The sequence below is a fragment of the Panthera leo genome, chromosome C1 (assembly GCF_018350215.1).
Source record: "Panthera leo isolate Ple1 chromosome C1, P.leo_Ple1_pat1.1, whole genome shotgun sequence".
Taxonomy (NCBI): domain Eukaryota; kingdom Metazoa; phylum Chordata; class Mammalia; order Carnivora; family Felidae; genus Panthera; species Panthera leo.
This window is the reverse complement of record NC_056686.1, coordinates 24377049-24398357: the sequence shown is the minus strand read 5'-3', so window position 1 is coordinate 24398357 and position 21309 is coordinate 24377049. Positions and strand designations below refer to the sequence as shown.

The 21309-nt window shown below is 46.1% G+C and overlaps 1 protein-coding gene across 1 annotated transcript in view; it reads right to left on the bottom strand.

Annotated features, from left to right (window-relative positions):
* ZBTB8B (zinc finger and BTB domain containing 8B) overlaps window positions 1–21309 on the bottom strand; it is a 41619-nt gene that overhangs the window by 7172 nt on the left and 13138 nt on the right. Inside the window, exons 4-5 of the mRNA XM_042948676.1 lie at window positions 16155–16638; window positions 8789–9804 (exon numbers count right to left, since the gene is read on the bottom strand). Coding sequence (XP_042804610.1) covers window positions 8789–9764 — 976 coding nt within the window. The 5' untranslated portion in view covers window positions 9765–9804; window positions 16155–16638. The remainder of the gene's footprint in view (window positions 1–8788; window positions 9805–16154; window positions 16639–21309) is intronic.

Sequence of the window (21309 nt, the reverse complement as noted above, 5' to 3'; positions counted from 1 at the left end):
TAACCAACTAAGCCACCGAGGCATCCCTCTTGGACTTTATTCTTTAAGCAGCTAGAATCTTAAGGAGGGGGAGTACATGGTCAGATCTGAGTTTTAAAAGCTCCCTCAGAGGGCAATGCAGGGGAAGGATTTAAGAGAGGCAAGATGAAAGGCAGGAAGAGAGGGGGAGAGGATGAGAGATGTCATGAATTAAAGCAGAGAAGTAAAGTTAACAGCATGCAGTGACCACATGGGGGAGGGGAGAGAAGGGAAAGAGAAGATTCAAAATGACACAGATTGTGGGTCCGTTGATTTGGTAGATGACAGTGGAATAAACTGAGGCAGGGAACACAGGAGAAAAAGCAGGTACTGGGACAATGAGGGGTTCAGTTTGGATTTTACTGTGTTTGGGGCAGCCCCATAGCATCCATGGGGGAGTATCTGGGTTAGACAGATACATCTGGAACTTAGGGAAAGAAGGGAAGAATACAGTTTTGCAAATCTTCAGCAAGTTGGACCTGCTGCTTTCATTGAGACCTGGCTCTCCCCTGAACACCCTGCTTCCCTTACCCCATAACTCTGACACCTCTGGGTCGGAGGTGAGTAGGATCCTCCTTGTGCTTCACTGTCATCTCCAGACCACTGTCCCTCCCTCCATATTCGAAAACCTTAAGATCTTTTGAAGCTCACACCATCGAATGATAGTGATGAGAGAGCATGAGGTGGGCTAAGGACAAAATGCAAGCTAGCACACCCTCCTCCCCAGGCGGGACGTGTGTGATATTCCTTAGGCACTCCTGGCTGCCTAAGGACAAAGGAAATGGCCAACTGACAGAGATCACAGTCTTATAGGACATGGGTTTACAAATATCTTAGTAAATTGCAAGAAAAAGGCAATCTTATCCACAGCCTAATCTCCAGAAACCTATAGACTCCATTTCCTGGAGCCCCAACATCACCCCTCAATAGTGATGTGGGAAACAAAGGCAAGAAGGAAATGGCAGGTAAAATTACATTCCTTATAACCTGCAGCCCATTGACAAATACTTGAGGCAAATACAGAGTATAACATTTCTCCAGGAAACCCTTACTGTCCTAATGTTAATGCCTTACTTAAAGGGAAAACAACCTTGGCTTGATGATAGCAAGGCCTCAGGTATCTTAGGAGTCTGCTTTAGCATGTCAAAGTCCCTCTGGAGGCCTCCTCCCAAACTCCATACTATAAAACCAGCCATTCTTCACAACCCCAGTGCAGCTCTTTCTGCCCACGGGTTCTGTCCCCATGCTTTAATAAAATCACCTTTTGCACCAAAGACGTCTTCAAGACTTCCTTCTTGGCCATCAGCTCCAGACCACCCTAGCATCACCCCAAAACCTCACCATTAGCATACCAACCTCTCCTTATCATAGTCATCTAGGAGCCCCAACGTCACCTCGTCATTCCATGGAGATTTGAGCACATTGCCTTCACAACATAACTCCTAGCGTAATTCTTGGTGTGAATACTGAAAATGACCCAACACCCTGGCCTCTCTGTTCCATGACCTCCTTTCCTCCTTGTCTTCTACCCCATGTCAGCTACCCGGTCCTAGACCAAGAGTTCTCAACTTGATCTGCATATCAGAATCACCTGGGAAAGGGGTGCTCGGGTGGCTCAGTCAGTTAAGCATTCAACTCTTGATTTCGGCTCAGGTCACAATCTCAACAGTTTATGCGTTTGAGACCCATGTCGGGCTCCACGCTGACAGTGTGGAGCCTGCTTGGGATTCTCTGTCTCTCCCTCTCTCTCTGCCCTTCCCTCACTCACGCTCTCTCTCAAATTAAATAAATAAACTTAAAAAAAAAGAATCACCTGGGAAACTTAAAAAATGCTGATGCCCAATCTCTGTCCCAAGCATATCTTTTCAGTTTTTTTAATGTTTATTTATTTTTGGGAGAGACAGAGCACGAGTTGGGGAGGGGCAGGAAGAGAGAGAGACACAGAATCCAAGCTCCAGGCTCCAGGCTCCAGGCTCTGAGCTGTCAGCACAGAGCCAGATGTGGGCTCAAACTCACCAACCCTGAGATCATGACCTGGCCAAAGTCTGATGCTTAACTGACTGAGCTACCCAAGTGCCTCCCAAGCATATTTTTAAAGCACCCTGCTAGTGTATAGTTGGGAGCGGAATCATGGCCCCATACCAAGATATTGCCAATAACTGCATTTGCTCCACAGTCCACATTTCAAGCACCCCACCTCCCAGTCACCATCTCATATCTTTCCAGCTCACCCCCTAAATGTCCTTTCTTGGCTGGGGCCAAGCCAGGGACTATGCTGCCATTTTACTGTCCTTCACCTCCTTGGATCCTCGTGCCTCTCCTTCCCCAGTTTAGTACCCACAATCCATCACTGAAATCACTCCTTCACATCCACCCTCAACTGCCTGAGTCCTGTCTCTCCCTCTATCTGTATTCCCCTGGTTAAACCTAAATTCTGGGTAAATACAAATCTATGCCTATTCCATACCTGAAACAAGGCAAGCTAACATCACTGGTGAAAAATAACACAACTGTGTGTTCTAGTGTCGCTTCAAATCCATCTAACCATCACTCTTTGAGCACTAATATCAGAGCCCTTGGTTCTTCAGGGACGATTCCACACCCTCCCTCTGCTCAGCTGTCCACCCCCGCTGCCCCTTCCTTCCTTTCAGCCACCATCCTTGCTGCTTTAACTGAGGAGAAGCAATCAGAAGAGAACCTCTACATGCTCCCAGCTACCCCCAAACTCTCCTATGAACACATGTGGTCTGCTTTCACTCCTGTTCCTACGAACGAACTGTCCTTCCTCACATGCAGAGCCAGACTGTCCCTGCCATTTGTACAGGGACTTTGCCTGCCCTCGATCTATCAACTGCCCCTCTCTTCCACCATCAATTATCCTCCCCTCTCCTGGACTATTCCCATCAGCAAACGAACATGCTTTTAGATCCTCCACCTTAATAAAAACCTAGACCTCATATGGCCCTTTGGCTACTGATGCATTTCTCTGTCCCCTTCACAACAAAACTGCTTGAAAGAAGCATCGATACTCATTGTCTTCCCGCCTATATTCCCCAGCTCTGTTTCAGGCCGTTTGGTCTCTTGCTCCACTACTTCATCGACACTGCTCTTGTCAAACCCACCAAAGACCTCCCCAGTGATCAGTTTTCAATCCGCCTACGCACAGTACTATACATAGTCAATTTCTCCTTTTTCCTGAAACGCTTTCTCCTCCTGGCATCCATCACTCTCGATTTTCCTCCCACCTCACTGCCTGCCCCCTCTCGGTCTCCTTTACTGGTTTCTCCCTATTTTTCTGACCTTGACATGCTGGAGTTCCCCAGGGCTCAGTCCTTAAATCTCTCATCTTCTCCTTCTACACCTATAAGTTCACGGGATATATAGGTTTCAAATCCCATGGACCCATTAATGACTCCCAAATTTATATCTCAGCTCTGACTGCACCCCCCAACCCGGAACTCCAGACATACAGATGCAACTGCTTACTGAGCATCCCCACTTGGATATCTGAGAGGCGTCACAAACATAACATGTCTAAATCAACTGCTCAAGCTAAAAACCTTAGGGTCATCCTTGACTTCTGTCTTTCTCATACCACTCACATAAGCCATCAGCACATCCGGTTCGTTCTACCTTGAGAGACAGTCCAGTCTTATCCAAGAAGACCACTACCCAAAGGGATCCTTTTTTAAAAAAATTTTTTAAATGTTTATTCATTTTTGAAAGACAGAGAGACAAAGCACAAGCAGGGGTACGGCGGAGAGAGAGGGGGACACAGAATCTGAAGCAGGCTCCAGGCTCTGAGCTGTCAGCACAGAGCCTGACACAGGGCTTGAACTCACAGACTGCGAGATCGTGACCTGAGCCGAAGTTGGACGCTCAACCGACTGAGCCACCCGAGCGCCCCGGATCCTTTTAATATATGTCATTTCAAGTCACTCTTGGCTGAGAACTTCTAGTGGTATCCCTTCTTGGAGTAAGACCCAAAGGTCTTCTCATGGCCCTCAGGGCCCTAGCTGATCTGTGCTCACCCAAATTCTCTGACCTCATCCTCCAGCACCTTCTGCCTCGCCCACTCCACTCCGGCCTCCACAGCACCCTGCTGTTCACCCGACCAGTGTGACCTGCACTTTGCACCTTGCTCTCCCCTCTGCCCAGAATGTTCTTCTCCCTGATTTACCTGCACAATTTGCTCTCTTCCTCCCTCGTGGCTTCTGCTCAAAAGCAACTTGTTAGAAAGGCCTTCCTTGTCAACACTAAACAAAATAGCATCCCCTTCACTCTCTGTCAACTTTTCCCCTGCTCTTGTTCTCTTCGTATTATACACTTATTTATATGTTTGTTGTCTGTCTCCCTGCATTGGAACATCAGCTCCATGAGGACAAGGACTACCTTTTGTTCATGCTGATGAACAGTGTCTGGCGTATAGTCAGTGCTCAATAAATGTCTGTTAAATGATTGAATGAATGGACACACAGATCAGTGGGACAGAATAGAGAGCCCAGAAATAAACCTACGCTTACGTGGTCAATTAATCTAGGAAAAAGGAGGCAAGAATATACGAATGGGGAAAAGACAGTCTCTTCAATAAACAATGCTGGGGAAACTGGACAGCTACATGCACAAGAATGAAACCAGACCACTTTCTTATACCATACACAAATGTAAACTCAAAATGGATTGAAGACCTAAATGTAAAACCTGAAACCATAAAAATTCTAGAAGCAAGCACAAGCAGTAATTTCTCTGACATCGGCCACAGCAACATTTTTCTACATATGTCTCCCAAGGCAAGAGGAAAAAAAGCAAAAATACACTATTGGCACTACATAAAAATAACAAGCTTTTGCACAGCAAAGGAAACCATCAGCAAAACAAAAAGGCAACCTACTGAATGGAAGAAGATATTTGCAACTGATAAATCCGAGAAGGGGTTAATATCCAAAATATATGAAGAACTTACACAATTCAACACCATAAAAACAGTATGATTTAAAAAACAGGCAGAGGACCTGAATAGACATTTTTCTACAGAAGACATACAGATGGCCAACAGACACATGAAAGATGCTTAACGTCACTAATCATCAGGGAAATGCAAATCAAAATCACAACGAGATATCACCTTTATTTATACTTGTCAGAATGGCTAGAATCAAAAAGAAATAACAAGCACTGAAAAGGATGTGGAGAAAAAGGAACTCGTGTGCACTGTTGGTGGGAATATAAATTGGTACAGCCACTGTGGAAAACAGTATGGAGGTCTCTCAAATTCCACTACTGGGTATTTACCCAAAGGAAACAAAAACACTAATTTGAGGGCACCTGGGTGGCTCAGTCAGTTAAGCATTTGACTCTTGATTTCGGCTCAGGTCATGATCTCCCGGTTGGTGAGTTTGAGCCCTGCATCAGGCTCTATGCTGACAGCACGGAGACTGCTTGGGATTCACGCGCTCTCTCTCTCTCACTCTCTCTCTCCTTGTTCCTCCCTTGCTCGTGTTTTCTCTCTCTCTCAAAATAAATAAGCTTAAGAAAACCATTAATTTGAAAAGATGCATGCACTCCTATGTTTATTGCAGCATTATTTACAATAGCCAAGATATGGAAACAACCTGTGTCCATCAATAGATGAATGGATAAAGAAGATGTGACATAAACGTGGTGCATATGCACACTTGCGTGTGCACGCGTGCGCGCGCGCACACACACACACACACACACTGGGATATTCCTCAGCCACAGAAAAGAATAAGATCATGTCATTTGCCACTACATACATGGACCTAGAGAGTATAATGCTAAGTGAAATAAGTCAGACTGAGAAACACAAACACCATAGTATTTCACTCATCCATGGAACCTAAAAAACCAAATAAATGAATAAGCAAACAAAAAGCAGAACCAGACCTATAAATACAGAGAACAAACTGATGAGTTAGTTAATTAATTAGTTAGCAGCAATGATAAGATGTTGAAGAAGCAAGCCAATGATGGAGAACTGGACACACTGGCATTAAATGACCCTGTGATGAGACTGGAAAGCAATGGGCAGAGGCTAAGAGCAATGGGTACCCATAGTGTCAGAAACCAGAGGAAGAAAGAATTTCAAGCAGGAAAGAAAGGGCAGAGTCAACTACTGAGAGAGGCCAAGTAAGGTAACACTTGAAAATCGCTCACCGGATTGACTCTAGCAAATCTATGACTGACCTCATGGCAGCAGTGTCAGTGGTGTGGAGGGGGCAGAAGCCAGACCACAGTGAGCGGAGAAAAGAGTAGGAAGTAAAACAGTGGAGGTGACCAATGTAGATGAACTTTCCAAGAAGCAATGGCAGGTGCTGGAACTGGGGTTGGGAGGTCTGGGGGGAGAAGACTTTACAGGAGGACCTTATGATCTGGCAGTGTCTGCTAACGTCAGATATAAGCAATGTGGCTACAGAATTATCGCAACACCTTAAACATCTCAAGACAGCCACTGTCTCCCTGCCCTTGTCTCCCATCTCCACACCATCGGGTGCTGAGGCCAAATTAATGTCCCACAAGCACAGATCCTGTCCACTTCCAAGCTCAGTAAGTATCAAAAATTCCCCTATGCCTACAGACAAAACCTTACCTCTTAGCATTTAAGGTTTTCCATAATCCGACTCCAATCAATTTCTCCCTATGTCTCTTCTTACCCTCAGATGCCACCTTCATAATGCCTCCCTGATCTCCCACGAGGAATCCGGTTCTCCTGCTTCTGGACTACTGTGAAAATCACACCTCCATCTGTCTTCCAGCCCTGGTGACTTTACATCATGTGATGCCAATTACACACATCCCATCTCCTCTAAGACACCATCAGTTCTTTGAGGGCTGGATCCATGTCTGACTTATCTTCGAATCTTCACCAGGAAGGTGCTCAAAATATTTAAGCAAATAAATGAATGACCGAACAAATCAGTCCTACTCTGTGCCTTGGCATTTGGAATAAATTTACCCAGGAGCCGTGTGAATGGAATAGAAACCTGGCAGACAACAGGCATGGCCAGGGCCAGGAGGGGCTGCCTTCCAACTACCTTGTAGTTGGAAACCTGACTTTACAGACTGAGGGACTGGACTTGAATGAAGATGGCGTAGAGCTGAAGACTATTTCTTGATACTTGTGCTTATGGGCAGAGGGCTTGAAAGATAAAACCATGGCACTGAAATCCATGTGCTGCCTTCAGAGTTTGTTTCAATGAAATGAAGCCAGCCCAGGTTGCTAGGTTTAGCCCTGCCACTTACCAGCTCTGCATTCTCAGGAAATTCACCAAACCCTGTGGGTCTCGGTTTCTCCACACTCATCTGCCAAACTCATGAGGGTCTAATGGATGTGAAAGGGTGGTCACCGTCTGTGAAGTGCTATTATGCACGGAAATGAGATTTCAACCCGTTCCCACAGTGTGTTCACTGAAAACAGCCACTACCTTCTAAATGCTGGTTAAGCCAGTGTCCCTGAGGATCAGAAAGAGCATTTTCAAGTTTCCGAGCCTAGTTTTAATCAGGCATACAGAGCGTTCTTGCTTTAAAAAATGAAATTAAACATCTCAAGACAGCCACTTAGTAACAAATAAAAGCAGCTGATCTCCCTTATCTAAAATACTTTCACTGCTCAGTATTGAAGGCTGAATTTAAATTGGGATTCATTAATTTCTTGGCTTGAGGTTCTGGAAGCTATAGGGTACTTTCATCAGTAAGGTAGCGGCCAAATCTATTTCTCTCTCCAAGACGCTTTACAACACAATTACCCCACCTGTTCAGGAGAGTTAGTCATGTTAACTCGTCTCTCAGAATGTTCAGGGGAACAACCAAGTTCTCTTAAAACACAAAAGCCTACAGAAGTAAAATATTTGATATAAAAGCTAGTTTAAGGTTGATGATTTAATTAAAACACACACATCTTTAGATGTATCAACATTAAATTTGTTTTAATTTTTTTTAATATTTATTTGTTTTTGAGAGAGACAGAGACAGAGTGCAAGCAGGGGAGGGGCAGAGAGAGGGAGACACAGAATCCGAAACAGCTCCAGGCTCTGAGCTGTCAGCACAGAGCCCAAGTCAGGGCTCAAACCCACAAACTGTGAGGTCATGACCTGAGCCAAAGTCGGACGCTTAACCGACTGAGCCACCCAGGCGCCCCTTAAATAGTTTTTTAAAAGCCTACCAAAGGATATAAGAAATTTACTCACATAAAGCCAAATGCCGACTCATTTTAGATATTCTCAAGTAGATGCACCATCGACCAAAACTGCCTGTCTGCTATGTGCCAGGCACCAAGGTTAACACAGAGAAGAATAAATTTCTTAGAATATGTTCTCGTACATGAGAAAAAATTCTGAAAACCTTCTCATTTTGTCCTCAATGCTGTAAGAAAGGCAAGGCAGGGATGATTATCTCCAGAACAAAATGGGTTCAAAGAGATTTACTGATTTAACTGAAGCCCCACTGCTGGTTAGTAAAAGACAGTAGATTTTTTTCCCACGTCTTCAAACTGCCCTCAACACCCTTATACTCCAGTTGTAGAGGTAAAATAGTAACACACAGGAAGAGACAATGCCCTGCACACAGCAGGTGATCGACTAACACCCACTGGTGGTGGTGGTGATAATGTGGTGGTGATGACGGTGGTGGAGACGGTGGTGATGACAGCAGTGACAATGGCAATGCTGACGATTATGGTGATGGGAGCCAGTAAGGCACAGGTGTGCGTGCTAAGTGACCGGAAGAGATGCTGAAGGCGAATGGAGCTCACCTGAGTCCTCTCCATACCAGTCGGTCTGGACATCCATCATGGCACTCATGGCTCCTCCCGCACCCTCTGGTCTTCCCTCCAAACTTCGAGAAAAGTGATGGTCCACGTCACCTTTGCTCTGGACGGCGCCGTTGCGCAGGAGTGCCTCCAGGAACTGCTTCACGTGGTAGTTACCGTAAGCCAAGTCGATGGCCTGGCCACCGGGCAAACCCTCGTCCACGTGGGCCAGGCTGAGTGGGGTGGCATACGGCTGCAGCTGTTCGCCCAACTCCACCTCCACCTCGTCGGCATCAAACTCCACCTTGGGCTCTATCTGTTTGGGCAGAATAGAGAGGTCACTGTCAGCTGGGCCACTGCCCTGGCCGTCCTTCGCCGCCAGTTCCAGTGGGTGGCAGCCTCTGCAGTCACTGCGAGGGGGCTCTCTTGGACAGTCCACCCTCTCCTCTCCCTCGGCCGGAGAGGGGACCACGCTCTTGGTGTCACAGGAGGTCCCTTCCCTGCCTGAACTGGGGCTTCCGCCGTCCACCTGATGAGCCGCCACCGCCGCCGCCGCCGCCGCCGCCACCGCTGCAGCCACGGCAGCCTCCTTCTCCATCTTCCGGCAGATGTCAAGGGACGACCTGATGTAGGCCTTGCAGAAGTTCACCACGTCGTTCATCTGCAGGTAGCTGGCCGCCGACATGACTTCAATCACGTTGTCCCCGCACAAATCCAGCTTCCCAGAGTACAGGAAGTCTAAGATGGTGGAGAAGGCATCGGAGGTGACTATGTCCAGGGAGGCGGTGCTGTGCCGCCCGCTGTCCTGGATGTAGTGAATGAGCAGGGCTCGGAAGTAGCCGCTGTTGGCAAACAAAATGTTCCTGTGGGCCTTGAAGATCCGCCCTTCCACAATGATGCTGCAGTCACAGAAAAAGTCCCTCTTTCGCTGTTCATTCAACTCCCCCAAGAGCTTGGCATGATAGGACTGCATCTCCATGTCTCCACCAGCTGCTGCTGCTCTGGAGTAGCCTGGATCTCTGCCAAGATTGTTTTTTTGAAGTTAATTTACCAATCAATTTTTCCTTTCGTTTTCAAGTTTATTTTTGAGAGAGAGAGAGTGAGAAAGCATGAATGGGGAGGGGCAGAAAGAGAGGGAGGGAGAGAGAGAATCCCAACTGTGTGGACAGCACAGAGGGGGGCTCGACCTCATGAATCACGAGATCAGGACCTGAGCCAATATTAAGAGTCAGACACTGGGGCGCCTGGGTGGCTCAGTTGGTTGAGCGCCCGACTTCGGCCCAGGTCATGAACTTGTGGTTTGTGGGTTTGAGCCCCACATCGGGCTCTATACTGACGGTTTAGAGCCTGGAGCCTGTTTCAAATTCTGTGTCCCCCATCTCTCCCTGCCCCTCCCCCCCAAAATAAAATAAACATTTAAAAAAATTTTTTAAAGACTCAAAATATAGATAACACCCAAATCTAAGACTTATAGTTCAGTCCTGATACGGAACTCAGAGACCATACTTACAAGTCTGGGCACACACCTATTACTACTTTATGGAAGCATTTGGTGGGCTAGCCAGCATACATTCATCATTCTTATGGTTTTGGTAGTTTTTCTGGCTTTGATAGAACCACCCTTCCCCCATTCTTCGCCAATGTGTTTTGAATTTTTTTTAATTTTTTAATCTTTATTTATTTTTGAGAGAGAGAGAGAGCGTGCGATTGGAAGAGGGGCCCAGAGAGAGGGAGACACAGAATCCAAAGCAGGCTCTAGGCTCTGAGCCATCAGCACAGAGCCTGATGTGGGGCTCGAACTCATGAGCGGTGGGATCATGATCTGAGCCAACGTCAGATGCTTAACTGACTGAGGCACCCAGGTACTCCATTGGCCAATGTGTTTTGCATCAAGCTGGTCCCATCCCCAGGCTCTAGATATAAAAGAGGCCACCACAATCAACGTGTCCCACCTTCTGACCACAGTGATTAGCTGAGAGATGGCCATGTGGCTTGGGTCAGAGCAATGAAAAGCAATGAAATGTTTACTGGGGCACCCAAAGAAGAGCACTCTCTACTCGGTGGGCATGTGGATGTCAAAGATGCTGCCTCACAGGGGTGCCTGGGTGGCTCAGTCGGTTGAACGTCCCCGACTTCAGCTCAGGTCATGATCTCGCGGTTTGTGAGTTCGAGCCCCGCGTCGGGCTCTGTGCTGACAGCTCGGAGCCTGAAGCCTGCTTCCTGAGTCTGTGTCTCCCTCTCTCTCTGCCCCTCCCCTGCTCATGCTCTGTCTCTCTCCGTCTCAAAAATAAATAAGAACATTAAAAAAAAAATTTTTTTTTTTTTTTTTACTTTTAAAAAAATTTTTAATGTTTATTTATTTTTGTTTTTTTTTGTTTTTTTTTTTATTTTTTAATATATGAAATTTACTGTCAAATTGGTTTCCATACAACACCCAGTGCTCATCCCAAAAGGTGCCCTCCTCAATACCCATCACCCACCCTGCCCTCCCTCCCACCCTGCCCTCTCTCCCACCCCCCATCAACCCTCAGTTTGTTCTCAGTTTTTAACAGTCTCTAATGCTTTGGTTCTCTCCCACTCTAACCTCTTTTTTTTTTTTTTTTTTTTTTTTTTTTTTTTTTTTAAATTTTTTTTAAGATGCTGCCTCACCACCAAGGGAACTGCCCAACAAAGATGACAGCTCAGTTCAGACAGGAGCAACAGGTGCCCCAGGGACACCATCTGGGCCCCAACTCATGCTGTGCCAGAGGCCAGTTAAGTCCCTTTTTGCCTTAGCTGGTCTGAGTTGGGTTTTCTATCTCTTGCAACTGAGAGACTCTTAACGGATTGACTCCACTATCCTTGGTCCACTCCTCCAAACTTTAGGTCCTGGCCCTCATTGGTCAGGGGACTAAAAGCCTTGGAAGGTACAAGCCACATCTTACTTCATTTGCTATCCCCCATAGCACCTGGCAGAGTGCTTTGGACAAAGTAGGTTCGGTAAGTAGAAAGGAATACTCCTTTCTTAACTGCTAAGTAGAGCAGGTATAGATCAAGTTTACAATCCTTCTGCTACTGAGAAAGACAGATGCTGACCTTCCCCGAGCTCCCTCTCTTCCATCTTTTCCCATCACACACCACAGAGCCAACCTGTAACAGCACTCCAGCCTGGTCTTAAGGGTCAACCTACTTCAAGTTAACACACTCCTTGCTTGCTGACTTAAGGCCCTTGATCTGTAACAGAACTAATTTACTTTCTTTTAAGACTTGCGGACCACTGGCCTTGGGGAATGAAGGACCAGAACTTTCCTAGGCCACAAGGCCAGCGAGTCTGTTTGAAGCCACCTCAGCTTTCTGATTAGCCCAGAAACATTGAGCAAAATGTTTTTCTTTTTTAAGGTCACGCAAATGACTTTGCTGACCTCCCTTTACACATCTGCAAACCTTGCCCTCCTTTGCAGAAAGAACAGAGTGCTCTTGCACAACCCCCGGGTAACCAGGAACCAGACGTTCTTGCACAACCTCTGAGCACTGAGATAATTCTGTAGCTGGCATCATCAAGTCCTCACACAATCAAGAAATGTCAAAGACCATGGTACTCCCTTAAGTGATTAAATCGCTTTAAAAATCCCTGGGTCAGGCAGAAACCTCGGTGTTGGCTTTTGGACAAGAGTCCGCCTTCTCCCCAGGACCCTGGGCTTCTGAACAAAACTCACATTCTTTTTCAATCAAAACTCATCTCTTGAGTATTGGCCTTTAGAGCGACAAGCAGCAGAACTTCGGTTTCCGTAACAATCCATTGACTACCCCTTTTCCGTATTGACCCACTGAGCACAGGGAAGTTTCTAGAACCAAGTCCATCATCCCTCTACTGGAATCACAAAAGGCCTGGTTAGAGCTGCCAACCACAACTCACAACTCCTTAGTGCTCTTCCTTTCTACAAATGCAATGCCACAATACCCTAACCAGCCAAAAACCAGGCACTTTCTCCCCACAAAAAGGGCTCTTCCATCGGCAAAATTGATTCCCCATAGTCTGTGTACTAACTACACGGACTATACTCATTAAAGACCCACAAGAACCTTATTAACTGGCAGTTCACACTTACTTTATACATATTTATAACAAGTGATGCATTTCACTTGTTTCAGTTTAGAAACTAGACAACCAATTAGGGAGAGAAGTAGAGAGGATCCTCTATAAGATAGTAAACTGACAAAAGTGAGAGTTGACAGCTAGGAAAAGGTAAAAAATGTTTCTTAAAAAAATAGACCCAGGAATTTTTTCAAAACATCAGCCTGAGGCCATTTAGCTAAGCAACATTAAATGCTCCTACATATTCAAAATGGCCTTAGGACAGCACTAAATTATAGCCCAGGGCTATAAGTGATGGGCTTAAGTCCTCAAGAAGATTCTTATCTGTTTATATTCATTTTAAAGTCAAGGAAGTTATATCATAATTTCTGGAATTTTTTCATCCAAAGTAGTTAAAATTAACATTTGTTTCAGAAAGGAAGAAAACCGTTAGATATCTGCAAAATTCTATGATTCCCAAATAAATCAACCCTGAAAGTTGTCACAGGACTAAGGCTTCACTGTCATTCCCACCTCTTCTGACTTTTCCAACCAAGCCCTCCCAGCAGTTCCTGCTGCTGCCTTTGGCAATCAAAATACGAAGGGAGGGGCACCTGGGTGGCTCAGGTCTTGATTTCACAAGGTTCATGAGTCTGAGCCCTGAATTGGGCTCTACGCTGACAGTGCAGAGTCTGCTTTGGATCCTCTGTCTCCCTCTCCCTGTCCCTTCCTGACTCACACGCATTGGTGCACACTCTCTTTCTCTCTCTCTCAAAATAAATAAAAAAAAAAAAACTTAAAAAAAATATAAACGGGGTGCCTGGGTGGCTCAGCTGGTTAAGGGTCCAACTCTTGATCTCAGCTCAGGTCATCAGGTCATGATCTCATGGGTTCATGAGATCGAGCCCCGGCTCAGGCTCTGCCACAGCTCAGGGCCTGCTTGGGATTCTCTCTCCCTCTCTTTCTGCTCCTCCCCTGCTCATGCTCTCTCTCTCTCTCTCTCTGTCTCTCAAAATAAATAAATCAACTTTAAAGAAAAAGAAAAAATATGAAGGGAAAATCAAGATATAGGAAAATACAACATTTCAATACCATAGTTTACTCCCTTCCTCAGAACTGAAAGAAAACCTATCAGACTGGTAAAATCACATTTTTCAACTGTCATGTGCTAATATCCACTGGTGATGCAGATGTAACTTGGAACACCATTCTAGAGAGGAATTTTGCAATATTTATTAAAACTTAAAATGCACACTTCTTTTGTCCCAGAAATATCAATATAAAAATTTACCCTTTTGGATGGGTTGCCCAAAAATATCAAATTACAAGTTCAGAGATGTCCATTCACCAGGCTTTTATACGAGCACAAAAGTATAAAGAATGTCCAACAGGGGACAAGTTAAATAAATGAGGGGCAATCACACAGGGGAATACCATGCAGCCACGTTTTTAATGAGCCAGAGTTGTGTGTGTTCGTTATGGATCGGTCATCGAGGTATATTGAGAGAAAAAGACAAGAAGCAAAACAAAATGTACCATATGATTCCATCTGTATAAGCATGATTTTTTTCAATGTAGGGTTACACAAACAAGAGTTAATAGCAGACACCCTTGAGAAGAGAGATTAAGGGTAAGAAGTACGTGAAGGGATCTCCGCTTTTCATTTTCAACCTGTTAGAATGTTTCACTAAGTGCATGTACTGCTTTCATTTTTTTCTTTTTCAACAAAGGGGGTAAAGGAGGAAGGGCAGAGGAATAAGGAGTTGGCCAATCAGGGAGATAAACCGGTGTAGGCCCAACACTTCTTAGCTGAAGAACAGTTTTATCTACAGGGCACTTCCATCTTTTACTGGAAGATGCTCCTTTCCAGCGACAGTACCCCAAACCCATTTCCTTTGGCTTTCTCTCTGCAAATAATCCAGATTCTGTCGGGTCATGTCAATACTCCTTAACTTGGCAAAAGTCTGTCCACAACCCTTTCCCCAACCCTGTATTTGGCATATACTGTGGAAATCCTTATTCGTATCACTTGCCTTTGGTGCCCTGCAGCCGTGGGACCGGCTGAGGATCACTACTTCTCCTTGGAAAGAAGCTCTCTGGATCTACTGCTGTCAGAAGCACATTTAGCCTCACCAGTTAGGGGAACCCCCAGCCCTCTGACTGTTGCAATTCAATTCAACAGTTACTGGTTACATACAAGGAAGGTGCCAGGAATAGAAAAATGAGCCAAGTACACCGTGCATGTCCTCCGGGAGAGAGCAGATGCCAACACTACTCTCAACAGCACACTCCCACGTTCCCCTAGGGAATGCTACCCAGATCACATGACTGCCTTCATGCTGGCACCAAAACCAGCCTTGAATTCCACCCGCCGACTCTGCCAAGACTCCTTCCGTCTCACCAACCTGAGAATAATGAAAACCTGCTCATCCATTGCTAGCATTTACTGAACACCACTCTTCATGAAGCACTGTAGACAGTACTTTACCAGCATTAATTAACTTTTACCTCACACTAACCCAATGCAGTAGATATCATTGTTATACCCTCTTTTTTAGGGGAGGAAATTGAAGTTCAGATTTATAGCTAACATGTGCAAGTCAGGACTGAAACCAAAATTGGTTTGATTCCAGGGTTGACGTTCTTAACCGCTGTGCCAACCTGACTCCCCATAGGGTTGAGGAAGTCACTCCTCTCCCAACGCATGGAGTGAGGGGGAACGACACGGGAGAAGAGTTTCCATTTTCACAGAAAAAATTTCAGGGTCAACTGCACCTTCGGTTCACCTGCTAAATTGTTCCCAAGACAAGGGGATCTCCACCCCTTCCCCACCTTCCAAAGACAGACGACCCTGCGGAGATCACCGGAACCAGTTCCTGGACCGGTCTTTGGCTCCTGAGGGTGGGAGACAGGGGCCTTACCCGTCTCGTTGCCTCCTGCAGACAAAGTGACCATCGCTGCGGTGGGCATTGCCCCAACCTGGCCGAGCCCTCGCGTCCCAGCACCATCGCAATGGGCGGGCGCCAGGACCACCCGGCTGGACGACGCGGCGAGACAGCCCAATACCAAGGAAAGGGGGACAGCTGCCGCCGCGCCGACGCTCCCCACTCTGGAGGGAGGGAAGGGTCGGTCATCCAGCTCAGGTTTGGGTGGCGGGAGGTCTCGGGAGCAGCCAGGGCCGGGAGGTCCGAGGGAGGCCGACCAAGAGGGGAGCTCTCTGCCCGCTCCCTCCACCCAAGGCGGACCTCCTGGGGCGCCCCGAACGTTCCCCAAACCAATGAAAGAGGTAGCGCGAACCCGCTTCTCGACTCTCACCTTTCAGCGGGATCCAGCCTTGCGGCCGAGCTACCGCACACCGACACGCCCCTCTTTCATTCACCTGTCGCCCCCTCCGTGAGAAGCGAGGCAGCTGACCAATCACAGAGGCTCCTAGGCTCAGGAAGGCGGACCCTTCGACCAGCGGGTTAGTCAATGCGCCCGTGCCCCCTCCTGAGGCTGCGCTCTGATGGCGCCAGTCCTCGCGCGGTGACGGGAGTTGTGGTCTCAGCGTTCGTTTCTCCAGCAAAGATATAGTGGACAAAACTACAAGTCCCGAGATGCCAAAAGGGGCAAGAACGGACACTAGCAGAAGGCTGGAGCTCTGTTCGGTCTTCTGAGTCCCACTCGAGGGACCTGCGAAGTGTCGGCGTCTTTGTCCGGAGAGCTGAAAGCACGACGTGCATATTAAAGTCGCCCGGAGAATGAGAGCTCTGACCTATCAGTCCGCACACATTTTACTTGCCGGCGCTTCGCAGAAATTCTGGAAAGAGTGAAATGGTTTCATGTACTCAACAGGTTTTTAACGAACACCCCGACACCCTCTTCCCTTGAAAAGCTTTCAGGGTCATGTATGCAAGTGAAACAGTTATATAGCGGTACCCGGTGCTCAGGAACAGTACTGACATGTTGAGGGACAGCTGTGAACAAGACAAACCAGCTTGCCATTCTCGCGGAGCTCAGTTCTCAAAGTGGGTGTTATCAGTTTGTGAGCGCTGCTGTGTTAAAACACTACAGGCCGCCTTAAACAGCAGAAATTCATTGTCTCGAATTTCTGGAGGCTGGAAGTCAAGGTGTGGGCAGGGTTGGTTCCTTCCGAGGGTTCTGGAGGAAAGATCTGTCCCAGGCCTCTCTCCTGGACTTGTAGCTGGCCCTCTTCATGTTCACCTGCGCTCTCCCTGTATATATCTCTGTGTGTAGATTTCCCCTTTATATAAAGTCACTAGTCATAGTGAATTAGGGGTTCACTCTACCCCAGTACAACTTCGACTCAACAAATGAGTGCATTTGCAATAACCCTGTTTTCCAAATAAGGTCATATTCTGAGGTGCTGGGGTTAGGACTTCAGCACACCAATGCAGGGGGGCGGGGGGTGGGGGGAGTGCAGGCAGAGTCCAACCCATAACAAGGGGAGATGGCTAATAAACAAAAAAACAACTTAAAAAAGGAAATATATGAAGTGCATGGCAAAGAATTAAAACAGGTAGACGATCTAACAAAGTGATTTGGTGGCTATGAGGGGTTGAAGGTCAGGGATGGCCTCTCTCAGTTGGCAGCCTTCCAGCTGCCATGCTCAGGTTAAACAGATGAGCATTGCAGGCAGGGAAAGAGCTAGTAGGAAGGTTCTAAAAACAGATTGGGATGTGCCTAAGAAATAGGAGGACAGCCACCGGGGTAAGGGAGTGAGAGATAGGCAAACCAGCTTAACCGGTGTACCAACTGTGCAGGTCACACAGAACTCTGCACTCAGAAAGCTCTACACTTGAAACTAGAAATAGGTGGTGGTTGTACAGCGTTGTGAATACACTAAATGCCACTGACTTGTATACTTTTAAATGACTGAAGGTATATTGGGTGGATTTTACCTTAATTTAAAAAAAAAAAAGTGTGGAGGGGACACCTGGGTGGCTCAGTTAGTTAAGCGTCTGACTTTGACTCTTGATCTTGGCTCAGGTCATGATCTCCTGGTTCATGGGTTCGAGCCCTGCATCAGGCTGTGCGCTCTGCACGGATAGTGGAGCCTGCTTGAGATTTTCTCTCCCCCCACCTCTCTCTGCCCTTCCCATTTTCGGACTCTCTTTCTCTCTCTCAAAATAAATCGATAAACTTTTTTTAAAAAATGTGGAGAGAAAGTGATCATGGGGATTATCAGTTAATTCAGTAAATCAGTTAAGTGTAAGTTAATTAAGAGAAGTTCTTCTAATAAATTTAATCTAGATTATGCGACGGGATTGAATTTCTTAGCAAGAACATAGTATCGTCTGCTGAGCTCCAAGAAAGTGTTCCCTCCTCCTTTACATGAAAAATTCCATCCTTCCTTAATTGATAAGATTGAACCTTCATTGCTAAAGAAAACTTAAGTTCCTTCTTGCCCCTTGGCCAGAACCAAAGCTCAAGCATAACACGTCCTGGAGGATGAAAAGCAGACAAAAACTAGGGAAAGGGAGGCCTGCCCAAAGAAAACAATCGCAGGAATCTGCTATTTTATTTGATGAAAAAGCAAGGGACTATTTATGGAGGTGAATTTGGAGGCTACTTAAATAAGGAAAGCCTGAATATGATTTCAGATCAAAATGAATTTATTGGTTTGAATATATTCACTGGAGATTCTGCATCCAGGGAGCTTCCTCTGATGGCTGGCAGCTGTTATTCTAACAATTGAAGTGTTGGTTTATGCAAAACTGGATACAATACTGACCTGTCATTCATTTGTATGACAGTGGAAATCTTTTGCCATAAACCAGAGGAATAAATTCAAAGATCTCAGGAGTCAGGATGATTTATTGAATCTGTCTGTGTATCTTGCTGATCAACCCAATAATTATATTCCTTGAAAAGACCCAGAATTCACCTCCTTTACCAAAGCCAGAGGACAATTGATGAAGGAAGTGCCAAAATCATTAAAAGGCACTTTACTGACCATCCTCTCTAAGCCAGGAATGATGGCGGATGGGTCTATAATTGAAATGTACTCTGATTTCAGGAGGAGGAGTCTGGAATGATACAGCCCAAGTGGTGGCAGTTACCCAACAAATACAAAATGGGAAGTGTTACTAATAAGCAGCAGGGTTGGCATGAAATCAGAGTGGTTTGATCCACAGAGATTTTTGGAAACAACTAACGAATCAGGGACAGTCTACTAAATTCCCATTTAATTTTTATAACAGTAACAGAAAAAAAAAAATACTTCCATGCCCAGTGAACAAAGGCCTATCTTGATGCAATAGACAATTTCGTTCTAATTATTTTTTTGAGATAGAGATAAAGAGAGATAGAGAGAAGGAGAGAGAGAATCCCAAGGAGGCTCCACACTGTTAGTGCAGACCCGATGCAGGGCTCAAACTCATAAACCGTGAGATCATGACCTGAGCTAAAGTTGGACATTTAACCGGCTGAACCACCCAGGCGCCCCAAAAGACAGTTTTGATTTTTCATCCAATGTCCATACTTGAGTAGGTTCAGGTGTGTCGACCACTGAATAAAAAGAAAGTTAGGGGCGCCTGAGTGGCTCAGTTGGTTAGGCAACTGACTTCGGCTCAGGTCATGATCTCACAGTTTGTGAGTTCGAGCCCCGCGTCAGGCTCTGTGCTGACTGCTTGCTCAGAGCCTAGAGCTTACTTCGGAGTCTGTGTCTTCACCTCTCTCTACCGCTGACCTGCTCACGCTCTGTGTTTCTCTGTCTCTCAATAATAAATAAGCGTTTAAAAAAAAATTTTTTTTAAAGAAAGTTAAAGACCCTTAAGGAAAGACCCAACAATAACCTGCAGGACCATACCATGAGTCTTTCTCCAAAGAACTTGTGCTCAAATATTCAAACCTTTTGGGAACAATCAGACAATGGCCACGCAAATTCCTAGACACCCAGGATGTTTCTGTGCTGCACTAGAGTGTGGGCTTTACAGAAATGTATGAATCAATGTCTAATCAGGAAAACAGATACCACCCTACATATTTCAAGCAGAGAAGACTTTAATGCAGGGGTTGGTCACAAAGACATTGGATATACTGAAGAATGAGGGAGAGAGATAGCATTATCCAGAGCCCAGGAAATTGCTACTGCCCTTGGGCTGTAGCCTACAACCCCACACTCCATACCGACAATGCTGGAGGACCCAGTGCTGTCAAAGCCAACGTACCTCCTGAAGCAGAAAGGTTTCTCCCTTCCTCCCACCTATAAATATAACCAAGTGCTGGAGTACCTGGGTGGCTCAGTCGGTTGAGCGTCCGTATTCAGCTCAGGTCATGATCTCGCAGTTTGTGAGTTCGAGCCCCGTGTCAGGCTCTGGGGTGACAGCTCCGGAACCTGGAGCCTGCTTCAGATTCTGTGTCTCCCTGTCTCTTGGTGCCTCCCCTGCTCATGCTCTGTCTCTCTCTGTCTCTCAATAATAAATAAACGTTAAAAAATTTTAAATATAACCAAGTGCCTCCCATTGGCACAACCTAACTGGGACACAGCTATCAATGGAGTTTGGGAATTTGGGAAATGTAGTTTGCAAGATTCTGGCCCTGGCAGTCCAAGGGAGATCACAGTGGGACAGGTAAGAGGCTAGGCACCTAGAGAAAATATGAAGTATAGAAAGCCTGGTTATAAATGGAGTTTTGACCAAAGTCCACTCAAGGATAGATCTAGCCCCTAAATCCATCTGCTAGTTTTTTCCTCATTTGTATAATTAGACTAAATATCTTAAAGGGGCACCTAGGTAGCTCAGTCAGTTGAGCAACCGACTTCAGCTCAGGTCATGATCTCATCATTTGTGAGTTCGAGCCCCACATTGGGCTTGCTGCTGTTAGGGCAGAGCCTGCTTCAGATTCTCTATCCCTCTCTCTCTCTGCCCCTCCCCCACTTGAGCTTTCTCAAGCAAATAAATAAACATTTAAAAAAAAGAATAAATATATTAAACTACTGGCAGAATCCTGCATTGGCACTCAGGCCATAGGTTGGTTAACAGCTTTTATTATTGGAAAAGCAAAGTACAAGTCATTGAAGTTCCTGATTCCCATAAAATGTAAATTAAAATAGGGGCGCCTGGGTGGCTCAGTCGGTTAAGCGTCCAACTTTCAGCTCAGGTCACGATCTCGCGGTCTGTGAGTTCGAGCCCCTTGTCGGGCTCTGGGCTGATGGCTCAGAGCCTGGAGCCTGCTTCCGATTCTGTGTCTCCCTCTCTCTCTGCCCCTCCCCCGTTCATGCTCTGTCTCTCTCTCTGTCTCAAAAATAAATAAACGTTAAAAAAATTTAAAAAAAATGTAAATTAAAATAAAAGATCTTGAGAGTATCACAAAGATTAATGCCACCATTAAAGACTTAAAATATGCAGAGGTGGTGATTTCTGTCACATTTATATCAGTGTCCTGGGGCGCCTAGGTGGCTCAGTCGGTTAAGCATCCAACTTCGGCTCAGGTCATGATCTTGTGGTCTGTGAGTTCGAGTCCCGGG